Source organism: Dinoponera quadriceps, unplaced genomic scaffold, assembly GCF_001313825.1.
Source record: "Dinoponera quadriceps isolate SergipeBrazil2010 unplaced genomic scaffold, ASM131382v1 scaffold1527, whole genome shotgun sequence".
NCBI lineage: Eukaryota > Metazoa > Arthropoda > Insecta > Hymenoptera > Formicidae > Dinoponera > Dinoponera quadriceps.
In genome coordinates this window covers 87,969-100,790 of record NW_014555734.1, presented here as the reverse complement: position 1 = coordinate 100,790, position 12,822 = coordinate 87,969, and the positions used below count along the sequence as shown (strand labels likewise).

The 12,822-nt window shown below is 48.3% G+C and overlaps 1 protein-coding gene across 1 annotated transcript in view; it reads left to right on the top strand.

Annotated features, from left to right (window-relative positions):
- The window catches only part of LOC106745297 (roundabout homolog 1-like), a 114,747-nt gene that overhangs the window by 13,963 nt on the left and 87,962 nt on the right, over positions 1-12,822 (top strand). Inside the window, exon 2 of the mRNA XM_014620781.1 lies at positions 8,983-9,294. Within this exon, the coding sequence (XP_014476267.1) occupies positions 8,983-9,294 (312 nt within the window). The remainder of the gene's footprint in view (positions 1-8,982; positions 9,295-12,822) is intronic.

Sequence of the window (12,822 nt, the reverse complement as noted above, 5' to 3'; positions counted from 1 at the left end):
ATACTGACATCGCGGTCGTGACGCCATACGCCGAGTCATCGGACGTACGGTTAGAACGGCTATTAAGACTAGCAACAGCCGACAGCCGTTGGGAAAACACCTACCGTACGTCTGTGTCATTATTCGGGGATTAATGTTACGCCCGATTCGCACGGCTCTCATCCGTCTCTAATCGCCGTCGTCATCGTCTCGCGGATCCGTCCATCGGCCTTAATACGCACCACGACGCCTGCTTATCCCCGCTGCGAATATCGAATTTCACGCCGCGTCGTTCGTTAATTTAAGCAGCTCGCTCGCTGCTTCTCACGGGCGAGGTTTCACCGATTAATAAGAGAAATTCTCCTTGGCCGTGAGCTCTCCTTACGACGTTCGAATTATGTTGTATGCAGGCAGAGAGCCGCGTTATCGTATCGAGAACGTGTTCGAGTATCGAGAACCATAACATAATACGCGCTCGAAATTGCAGCTCTGTCTATTTGCGTGGTGGTAACGATAAAATGTCTTTCGCACACGTGATATCGGGAGAATTCCCGGCGATCGGAGTGTACGGTCCCGCTTCAATTTTATATCCGGCGATCGCCGGCGATACGGCGCTCAAATACCGAGACGAGCCGCCGGTCCGGAATTAGAATCCACATTACGAATTTGGTGTATCTCGATTTCGTTATAGAACGCGCACGAAATGGACATTCCGCTTGTATTACACCGCGATCCGGCCGAGCATGCACGGACGGGCGAGATGTCGCGCGCGATTTCGGACATGTGTGAGATTCTCTCGCTCTCGTGCACGCGGGCGCAGCCTATCCGCTTTAAAAAGTTATCGATTGCCCGCCGCTCGCAACGTTAAAACGCGCGGAAATGCCCGGCGCCTGTTATGTACCGACAATGAGAATATTACGTCTCCCCGGCTGTCGGGAGTCTCGTGCGCGATTCCTTCCCGTCAGACGGATATTCCGCGCACATATCCGCGGGACAGAGAGAGAAAGATGAATTCGGTTTTTATTCGAGGCTAAGCTCGAACAATAGTATCGTGCCGTACGGATCAAGCCGCGGGCGACGAATCAACTGAATACGATAAATCGCGCTTTATTAACGAAATCCGACATTTACAAACGTTCTTCTCCCGGCGGGATATTCTTACGGAAAATATTCGCGTCTCTCTTGGATTTCCATTCGTAATGGTAACAGTGTAACGCATCGACGCAGAAAAGAGAGATGGTTAATATCGCGAAAATTGAAGTTTATTGTAGCCGGCCGTATTTTGTCTTAGTGTTTCGACAAGAGAGCAATAATAACGCTATGCGACTATCAGATTATTATTATTATTTACATTACAATAGTACTTGCGACAAAAACATGTTTTCGATGACTGGAATTATTTCATCGTGCGCAGTAGTTACAGATATCAGACATCGTTTTTCCGGCGAAGGGAAGAATGTTAATCTGCAATTTGAACTGGGTAATTTAATCCGAATTCTCCGGATAGTCGATAGTTACGCTTCTGTCTCGGCTTGCGCTGATTTTTGAAACGCTGCCGAGGTGTAAGATCCACTTGAGATAGACTTATCCGTCGTCGTCTCATTCGCGCTCTTATAAGGCTCAATTCGCAAAAAGATCCGCCGTATCTCGGATCGCTTAATAACTCGAGGACGCTCGCGCCGTCGTTGCTGTCTCGACAGCGTTATCGTTGAGAGGAAGTCGTCCCGAAAATCTCGAAGGATCCCGGGTAGAAAAAAGTGCTGGGTGAGAGACACATCGCGTATATCGCGTACACAGCTCTCGACGCCCGCCTGGCGCTCGGTTGATACGGCAAGCTGAAATGAAACGAAATGCCTCGGGGTAATTTAGCGCAAGAGAGCCATGGAGCAAAGACTCGCCCGTCGTCGTCGCCACTACCGTCGTCGTCGCCATCGCTCGTCGACGAAATATGAAAAGTCCGTAGGCGGTTTTAATTTCGCCGTGAACACCATTGTTTCCCGTCTCCCTGCACAGAGCGCGGCGAACAAAAGGAAATCGCAAGCCCCTGGCGTAACGCGGCATGTGCGAGCGGGAACAACGATGGAGCGCGCGAGATACGCGAGAAAAAGGGCTTACGAGTCGAGCCGGGTCGAGTCGATCGACCGGGAACGTCCTGGCGCGCGAGATACCGGAAAAAGGCCGTCCCATAAATCACGTTATTTAATAGAAATGAACGACAATGACATCAGTCGCGACATAGGTGTAATATGATTACACCCGCGTAGCAGACGAAGGGGCGGAGGGACGACGGAAGAGAGAACAAAGTTTCGCGGGAGGTCGCGCGCGTCGGAATTAAAAACCATACTCGCGACGAGTCGATCGTAATATCGCGTCCGGTGACAAACGATCGTGCCGTGTCGCGTGTTTCGATAGATGCAATCAGGAAGATTCGGGCAATCTCAGAGGGGGGGAGAGAAAAAAAGAAAGAGAGAGAGAGAGAGAGAGAAAATTCGGAAGAGTAAACGATGTGAAAATCGGTTCTTTTTGAATTTTATTTAACAATTTTACATTTAACAATTTTATATGTTTGCGTTCGACACTCTATACATATTTTTTGATGGACAGCTGATTTTGGATATTTGCCGGAAAAACGTATATATTATATTCCATTTATAAAATATTGAAAAAATAATGAAAATCGCGAGGAGACTCTGATTCCGATCTCCTCGTCCCCTCCGCGCCCTCCTCGCACCCGGGGGCGAGAGTACATTTCGTTTTAACCGCGGGATTGACGGGAATTGGTTGGTTTTGTGATTTCAGCGCGCGTTTAATAAAATCAAAGCCGAGTATTTTTCGCGGGATAGACGCGCGCGCGGACCGAATTCTCTCGTATACGTAATCACGGTTGATATCTCACGCGAATGTAAATGATGGATGGTACAACAGCGATGCGAAATGAGGGTATAAACGATGGATCCGTTTATAATTGCAAATTTCATTCCATGTTTCCATTGTGTAAAACTGCATTATTCCGCGCTTATGCAATTGCGCGAGCGAACGAGCGAGCGAGTGAGCGTCCGTCCATTCGCGCTCGCTCGGTGTTCTTTGTTAGGTTTAATGGTGCCCATCGATTTTCGTTGGCTCCCGAGCAATTTCTCGTATATATTAATGCCAATAGACAGGACTCTTCCTCTCGCGCGCTTGTTCGGAACAAATCAAACTTCGTGGCAAATGGCACTCTCTCTCCCTGTCTGCCCTTCTCACTCTCTCTCTCTCTCTCTTTCTTTTTCAACACACTCACAACACTCAGACATACACACACATATACACATTGACGCACTATCCACATGCCCCTTGAGGATGGGAATGCCGCGGCGGGACTTCGATTTCCAGTTAGTTAGGGCAGTTGCGATTTAAATGGCGCCATCGGAAATAGAGGAGGAAATGAACAACGCGCGCGTGCATCCACGCGAGTTTTCCAAGTCGCCAATGTTGTTATCGCACGTACACACGAGATCTCTCGATCGCGCTTGTGTTTGAATTTTCACGAAACAAAAAGGCCCCCCCTCCCACTGTCCCCTTCACAGAGCTCGCGCAAAATTTAATAGCACGCATCTGCACTCATCCGATACTTTGAGTAACGGAACGAATTCGCGTCGACACGTTTGAAAAAAAAAAAAAGGTTTGACGAAACTCCTCTTGTTAATAATTTTTTAATAAACAAAGCCGGTTGGAACCTATAGTTCACTCTGGAGGATATTTTTAACGATATGTGTCAAGGTCGAGGTCACCGAAGCTGTATTCGTTAAAGCGAATTATTGTCGAGCGTTATTAATTTTTTATGATTATTTTCGACGCCGTATACATTTTCCGTCTCGTTCTAACGAGAAACCAAATAACAGCGATATCCACGTAAAATTGTTAGCGTTATAGCAGGGCAAAATTGGTCTTCTTGGATATTATTTAGCTGTTGCAATTATAGTCACAGGTATCGAACGCTTTCCTCTCGGTGCACGGCGCTTATATACGGATGTAACACAGCCGTGCTCAGAACGCGTCGACGGGTTAACGCCGTCGAACACGGCCGTCGATGCATAAATTATTGAAGCAGTCACGCGGATCGTGACAAATTTAGTCGCCGCAGCTTACGATCTTAATCCGTCTAATGTATAAATATAAGTTACCCTACCGGTGTCTCTGCGGTACTAAACGCGATTGCTCGATCTCGTTTATTTATTCATCGTCGGTGTCTGAGTGTGCGGCGGTGTCTGCGCCGAGCGAGCCCGGATCAAGATGGTTTTTTATTCGGCGGAATCTCTCCCCTCGTGCAAACCTCCAGTCAATTTTGCCGGGCGAAAATAAATACGTCACGTATTTTAACGAGAGTCTCGAGACATCGCGCGCAGATGTAGTTAGCGATAAGCGCGCGTTGCGCGCATAAGTGGCCGATATAAATCTGCGCCGATGGCGTGTGTGACCCGGCGCTATGCTGATTTATGGATATCGAACTGCACGAGAATCCGTACGACCGACCGGAAATCCGATTATGGCAATACCGGGTGTTGCATCGAGGCGCGCGAGCGTCGCGAAATTTCCAGATCTCGAATCCGAAGGATCCCGAAGTTTCCGAAGAAAATTGTACCTACAAAATCGCACTTCTTCCACTCCTAACAAATTTATTACATATTTACAGGTGATATCTACGCCAAACACGCGCCACTTAGCTAATTATCAAACGCAAAAAAATCCAAGTTCGTGTGTAATTAAATAGGCATCATGCTAAAATTCTCTATCAGATTAAAAAAAAATAACTCTATTTATCTTCTCCTTCTTTAATATTTTAATTTTTTTATTTTCTTAAATATATAAATTGATGAACGATCAGAATTCGCACGTACGCATGATTTGACCGAAAAATGACACCAATGATTTCAGTAATGTCGAGCATCAACTTTTCGCACCTCTTTTGGAAGAGGATATAAACAGCTATTACATTATTCATATTCACATATATATTCATATGTATATACACAAATAATGATTCATAAAGGTTATTCTACGGATCGTACGATGTGTTTATTTGTGTGTGTGTGTGTGTGTGTAAGACACGTATCGTTAAGAACACTGTTTGTTCGGATGCTCCTATCGCTGAAGGGACGACGACGGCGACGACGCGAACGTATTTAGTTTCGTTTGCATATAAAGCGGGTATCCGTTTCTTTTCTGGAAATGCCCGGCGCACGGTTACTACATATGCACCTTGCTGAATAATTCAAACAAAGAATTAAACGTGTATTCAACGCCGTTGCCACCGGATGTCTAACCAATGTTAGGAGCGTCATTCGACACCCCGTCGTTCGAATTCCCGTTTAGTAAGTCTCAACTAAACGTTATGCGCCCTTATGAGAAATGTCGCGCTGAACGCGTATCAAAACCGCGTGGTAAAGCTTCGTAATTACATCAAGTGACACACACACGCACGCACGCAACACTCTGTGTCGTTTAATGCGTGTTTTCTTTACATTTTGCCTTGCGTGACGACTGTCTGCACTTCATTTTTATAATAGTACCTGTTTATTGTTCCGACAGTATGTTATTCTCTGGATTTCTTCGAGCGAAATTTCACGGGAAAAGTAGAGTGGCGGCGGAGTCATTCGAAGTCGAGTGACTTTTTTCGCGTACAGAGTGAAATTCATTCACTCTGAATCGTCGAGCGAATATTTTCATTCGAAATTAAAGAGTGAATCCGGATGTACTTGGCGGTTGTTGGAACAAGATCATTCTGATCGACTGAGACATCCGCGCTCGTACACTGAAGAACGTCCGATCATTTCGCCATTTCATCCGATCAAGTCGTGCCTTTGTCCGATAAAAATTACAATGTATATAGAGAGGGCGACTAATTCTGCGATTAGGTTTCATCGGTAACTGCATCGATAACTTCATCGGATAAAGGTATCTATCGCTTGATCGGACAATAAAAATAACAATCGGATACGTCATTCAATCGGTTTATCCGATGGAGATTTTTCTCAGTGTACGAATCCAGAATCCATTCCAAGTTTCAGCTAAATATTCACCCCCGCGATCGCAAACGGCAGTATTTCCGCTATCGCTTCGAGTGGATTTTCACTCGTTTTCAGTAAGATTTCACTCTGAGAAACTTAAAAAGTATCCTAGAGCATAATAATGCAGATTCTATTCCATTAAAAGGAACGCGTGCTGAGAATACAAGTTCCGTTTTACTGTGAAGGATATATTTACGCCTGATGAATTGCCTCGCGAGTGAGTAAAGCAACAGAAGAAGAAAAAAAGCAACAGCACTATTTGCGTTAACCTTGCGCGACAAACGCACGAGAGATCTTGAGCGAATATACACAGTATAGCAATGAAACGAATGATTGCGTGAATACGACACGACACTTGGCCTTCTCTTACACGCGAGAATACGGCGCAGTGATAGGAAAAGTAGAAACTGGTATGATAATGAGCTGCAAACAGTGCGACCTCCTTATGTGCTGCACGGGGCGCGCGTATATCGAACGAGGCCGGGCAATTTGCGCGAATTATTAAAACGCAAAGGTAAACGTAAGCAGAGCGGGTCAAACGTCGTTTTAGCGTCGAACTTGCCCGTTTGGATTCACCTCATTAGGACTCCAGATCGTAGACGTGGCCGCTCTGCAAATAGGGCCATCTTGATGAACTACAAATTATCCGCGCGCGTCACACGCATAAAATCGAAATACCGTTCGCAAAATAAAAAAAAAAAAATCAAATGTAACATATAGAGATACGTTTCACCCGTAAAATAACGAAATTTATTTCACCCGTTCGTTTGTTTTTTCATTATACACATCTGCATCGGTGATATATTTGGTTTCCTTTCATACAGTTGATAACGTAAAAGTCATTTGGCGGGTCGGGGGGAAAAGATATTCCAGGTAATAGTGAAAATAACAAAAATCATACAGCGGACCACGAATTGGTCAAGTTTGCTTCGTCGCAAAAACCGGCGCAACGACGGGGCAAACGGCTCTCGATCGATTTAATTGGGATCGCGTATATACATAAGCGAACAGAGGCACTACGTGGAGGAATGTCCGACTAGGTACCGGGGCGCCTATCTAATAATGCGTGTAACCACAGGTAATCCGAGCCACTATCGATGACTAATACCTGCCTGGCTTCGCAGCGCGACGACGCGACGCGACGCGCGTATCCACGCCGCCCGCGTGTGCACGTATGCGCCGAGCGCACGCATAATGCATATGGACGGTTCGGCGACATATACCACGCGACCCGAAATCGTGGCACGGAGATAGAACGCCAGAGGCGGCGATATTATCAAATTATATACCTGCACTACGTATACACCGGCGGCCAATAATTCATCCATAATTCAGTTATCTAAATAGGACACCCGGCGCACACCACTACACACATCCACGCTCGACTATGCGACTTTCGTAGCGCGTAGTCGCGCACGTGCGCGTTCATGCGCGCGCGTACGTGCGTGCGTGCGTGAGCTCAAAGCACGCCGAACGAGTAGACGCGATCTCTGGTAGCCTGTTAGGGGCGAGTGGCGAAAAATCGTCCGAGATCGCCGGTCGGGGTGCGCGCTCGTGCGAACCTCGACTCGCTATCACTCGCTATCGCCGTCGCACTTTCGTTAGTGGAGTCGTGTCGACCGCGTCCCGCTCGCGTGCGCCGGCCTTTCGGGAAGAGTGCCAAATTATTGACGACTCGGTTAGTTGGTTACTCGATTACTCGTGTAATCATCCGGTAGTAATTTTATTTATTGCTCTCGCGTATTAATAATATCCATTTCCGTCAGAGATATATATGTATATATGTAAATAAGTACATATGTATGTGTGCGTGACACGCGACATATGGCTTTTACGTGTATATATGTCACGTGAATTATCACGTTGCATAATTCGTATATTCGTTATTTATAAAATGTCACAGCGGGACGCTACGTATAATATTAGCTAAGCCGAGAATCGTTGCACGGGATGTCACCGCAAATTGGTTTATGGTTTGTTTACATCGCGTTTATGAAAACATGTTGCCGAGGTTTATCGATAAATTTATCGGCAAGCCTCTATATCTCTGTCCATGTCTTTCTCTCTCTCTCTCTCTCTTTCCTGACGGTCACGCACGTAAAAACGGAAATAATTGAGTTAAAATTAATTAATATTAGATACGCGATCTCTCGCTGTGTGTGCCGGAAATATCTTGCTTCGCTCGAATTAATTCCTAGGGAATCGATTCCGCAATTGCGCTGATTGCGGCCGACTCGCAGACGCATAAAACGCTAATTCGCACAGCGTCGACGTCGCCAGTTTCGACGTGAATTACGAGTCTTACATTGATGCCCTCTCGTTCTTCTTCTACTTTCCAAGGTAAACGTAAGCTTCGCCGTATCGCATAATTCTTGCGTTCGTGTTGTTATTCGCAACGAGCTTTAAACACGGAAAATTTTATGAGACGGTGCTTAAAAATAAGGCAGCCGGATTTAATTTTCGTTCCTCTGTGTGTTTACGACCGAGTGTTAGAAAATTAACGAGTTCGCGGCGCAACCTTGCGCAACGCCGTTCCATACAAAATTGAGAAAGTGGAGATAGTCGGGAGCGAAACAAGAGAAAATTCATGGTTGCTCTCTCGGCTGTTCGCGCGCCTGCTCCGCGAGGTAGCGTTCGATCTCGCGTAAATACATAATAAACTGTGCATATTAATATCACTTTGCGATATTATAATACGCGGGTAAAATAATATCCCCGCAAGATTAACGTCGGCGACGAGCCGGCAAATGCGTGCGCTTACACGAAGCTCCCCCCGTCCCTCCACCCCCTCAAGTTGAAATAATCCAACGTGAAATAAAACAACGGCGTAACAGCGCGCGTGTTGCGACAAAAATATCTCCGGTTGAAAGGTCGAACTAATTGGATTTCCAAGACGCACGAGGCGGCGCGCAACACGCACGAAACGCCAAAGTCAGCTGGGCCTTTTTGTTTTCAGGGCAGCTGAAAAGTCCACGGATAACCGAGCACCCGTCCGACATAATAGTCGCGAAAAATGAGCCGGTGACGTTGAACTGCAAGGCGGAGGGCAAGCCCGAGCCGGTGATAGAGTGGTACAAGGACGGCGAGCTTGTGCAGACGTCGCACAAGGGTGACACCAAGTCCCGACGAGTCCTGCTGCCTACGGGATCCCTGTTCTTTCTGCGTGTGATGCACGGCAAGAAGGAGCAAGATGGCGGTGTTTATTGGTGCGTCGCGAGGAATCAGGCAGGATCCGCCCCGAGTAGGAACGCCACTCTCACGGTCGCAGGTGAGTCTTTCCATCTTTATCCATCTCTTTCTCACTCGTTCGTTCGTTCACTCACTCACTCCCGCATGCCTCGAATTCCGCTACCTTCCACCCGGTTCCGACCTTCCGGTCCTTTTACGTTTCACGTCGTCACGTTTCCGACGAATCTGCGAAATGGACTTTGGAGTCCATCTCTCGATGAAGCGAGCGGCTGTGGAGGACGAACGATGCGCGCACGAATTGAACCGAGGCGTCGTCGAGGTTCTCTCTCTCTCTCGCGTGGAACCTCGCAATATGGATTAGCTTTCGTCGCGATACGATAAAAAGCATCGTCCGCGTAGCTCTGTAATTATTTTCACTGCGCCGCTGACTATTAGCGTAATCTTGTTGCACTCTTCGCCGGATAAGATACCTCCCGCGCGTTCTTTTCCGCGGGAATCGCGATCGGCACGAAATCGCACGGGTGTGCAACACCTTTCTTTCTTTCTCTGTCTCTCTCACTTTCTCGCGCGCGTTCAGAATCCGACTCGACGCCGGCCTGCCAAGCGAAACGTGTATAATTATGCGATCGCGACGTGCCCAACGACGCTTCGAGTCGCGATTATTTCGTTGAGTGTGGCGCGACCAGAACGCGACTGTGATATCTCAATGTTGATTTTTATACCCTTTTTTTCGGAAAGGGGGGTTCGCCGCTTGATAAATCGTTCGTGCGAACAAATCGCTCAGGCATAAATATGACTTGTCTGCGGAAAGAAACGGACGCGACCATGCGCGAGCGCAATTTTAACCCTGCGGTGAAATTCTAAATTTTGTGTACGATCTCGTAATTTTACATGACACACTCGCTTATCTCCGAGTGCTATTCATCATAACGTTCCCTCTCTCTCTCCCGTCCTCTTTCCTTTTTCTTTCTCATGATAATATATTTTATTACAAAATATACATGTCCTCGAATTTATATCCGCCGGATCGCGCGCGGGACGAGAATTCGATCTCGCTTTTAATGAAACGAATATTCGAATACGTGTGTATAAGCGGAAAATGCTTTTCCGTCACGATTCGATCACTCGAATTCCACGAGGTGCTGTTCGATCCACGCTCGGACGCTCTAACGAGGAAAAGAGAGATAGAGAGAAGGAGGGAAAGAAAGAGGAAGGGAAAGCCCCTTGACACACGGCGGGTGACGACAAAAATTGTTGTCCTCCATGAGTCGTCTTCCTCGATACTCTCGGAAGTGGTCGAAGAAGCGAGAGTTTCGAAACGACTTCTCACCATCCGCGTTACTCGCGAGGATACAAGCGGCGCGCGGTACAGCGCGACGACGAGCAGGAAAGGAGGAGGAGGAGGACGAGGACGACGACGATGACGGCGGCGGCAGCGGTGGTTGCGGCGAGACGACGATGGTCGTGTCACGGACGAACGAGACACCCCGTATACACGCGCGCAGGAAGGAATAACCGTGATTTATACCGGGATAGAAGTCGACTCCTTCGACTAAAACGAGCCATGTTTGTTTAGAGGCGATCGATATCCCGGGCGACGCACCCTCGCCTCTGCTGCCCGTGCTATATGCCTGCCTTGCTGGTTGGTAACGACCGATTCGCTCGCCTCACCTCGCCTCGCCTCGCCTGGCCTCGCTTCGTCTCGCCTCACCTCGTCTCGCCGCGCCTCGCCTGCCTCGCCTGGCGTTGCACAGGCTCTCTCTCTCTCTACTACGCGTGGCCTGACGATGCGACACCGACGCCTGTGTATACCGACGAAGAATGCACTTTGCCCGCGTGCTGCTCCGCGTCCGTGTGTGGGCGCGTGCATGCGTGCGTGCGTGGTGAGCACACACGAGGCGAGGGACGCTGCCCCTTCTGTGCAAGAGGGTATAGCCCCCTTCCTCGTACGCAGCGTCGTCATCCTCGCAGAGTCACTCTCCTCGCGCGCTCGCTCAAGCCTAATCCCAATTATGATCTCGAGAGAAAAGATGCCATACACACGGAGAATTGAATTAGCGGCCGGAATCAATGTAGCGTCCGGTATGATCCGAATGCCGGGGAAACATCTGGGCAACCGGGGCCGACTCTAATGTTCCGATATTAAACGTCGCGTTATTGGATATTCCAATATATATGTACATATGTAGATCTCTCGCTCGAGTTCGCTCTCTCTCTCTCTTTCCACTTTTATTACCCGCGAGCTCGTGTTTGCACGAAGAATTCGAATGGACGAGCGCGTGATGCCCGGTCGAAGGGAAATGCAAATATGCGCGCGGTGCGTCACGGAAGATTAAGAACGATAATGGAGAATCTCGATAATACAGAGCGCGAATCGTCCGCCCCCGCGCTACCTTCCGTGTTATTCCCTTTTCCGTGGGCTCGTTGTTTCGCGAGTGCTTGTGCGACGCTCCCTCGCACGGGTGTACACACACAAACACACGCGCGCGTACATATACAGGTGCAGAGAACCCCGCGTTTCACGTTTCGCGTACGCGAGCATCGGTTACGCCGATGCATCCGAGCTTCGTAATTTATAGAACACGATATCGCTCGTTAATTGCTTATTGTAATACGCGCAGCTATCCGTAACGTGCATTTATGCGACAGCACACGTTAAATATCCAGCCGTAATGGGAGTGCGCTTAGCAGGGAGCAAACCGGAACGGTACTGTGGTGTGGTACGCTCTGTCTCTCTCTCTCTCACACACACACTCTCTCTTTCTGTACTCGGCGCGCAGTTCTAGGATCTCCGAAGGTATCGATATTGCGTCGCGATAAAATTTCGGTCGATGCATCTGCGCGCCGTAATTATTCGGATTTCCTACCGCGCGCGGCGGCGGTCGCTCTCTGCGCTGGAATACGCACGGAGATACGGCGGCGAAATTTCCACTCGGACGGAGATTCTCGCTCTCTCTCTCTCTCTCTCTCTTTCTCTCTCTGTTTCACCCGATGCGCGACTCTCGGTCTTAAGGCATCGCCGCAAACCTCGCCTTTCTCGGTAACTAGATTCGCACCAAGTGGTCGTCTCGTTTTCTCATTCTCTTTCTCCCTCTCTCGGTCTCTCTTTCTCTCTACCCGAGAGCTCTAACGTAGCATAAATAGGCCGTCGGATCGCCAGCTGAGCGGCTTTTGCGCTCCATACGGATCGCGCGAACCTGAAGCGAGCGCAGACAGCCGGACAACACGGCTTCTCGATCGGACCGTAACGCGTAATGCGTTAGCTTACCGCGTTACAATAGGAGCTTACGCATACGGTAGTCGAATAGACCGAAGTGCGCGCTATGGATGTCACCACCCTCGCCGCCGTCACGACGTCCCTCACACTGAGAAACCCATTTAGAAGCTATTCAACTACTACCGTCACGCAAAATTGAATACTTTTACCTTTCTCCCTCTTCGTCACTTTTTATCACTTGTAAAAAAATACTTGGACCTCCTTCCAATATTACATGTGGAATTACCCTCCCCCCTCCCTTCTTGCCATCCACATTATATTTCTAGATTTTTTTGGATCCCAGCACGAAAATAAGCATCGTGTGCCGAAGGCCTAATGTGACGTTTCATG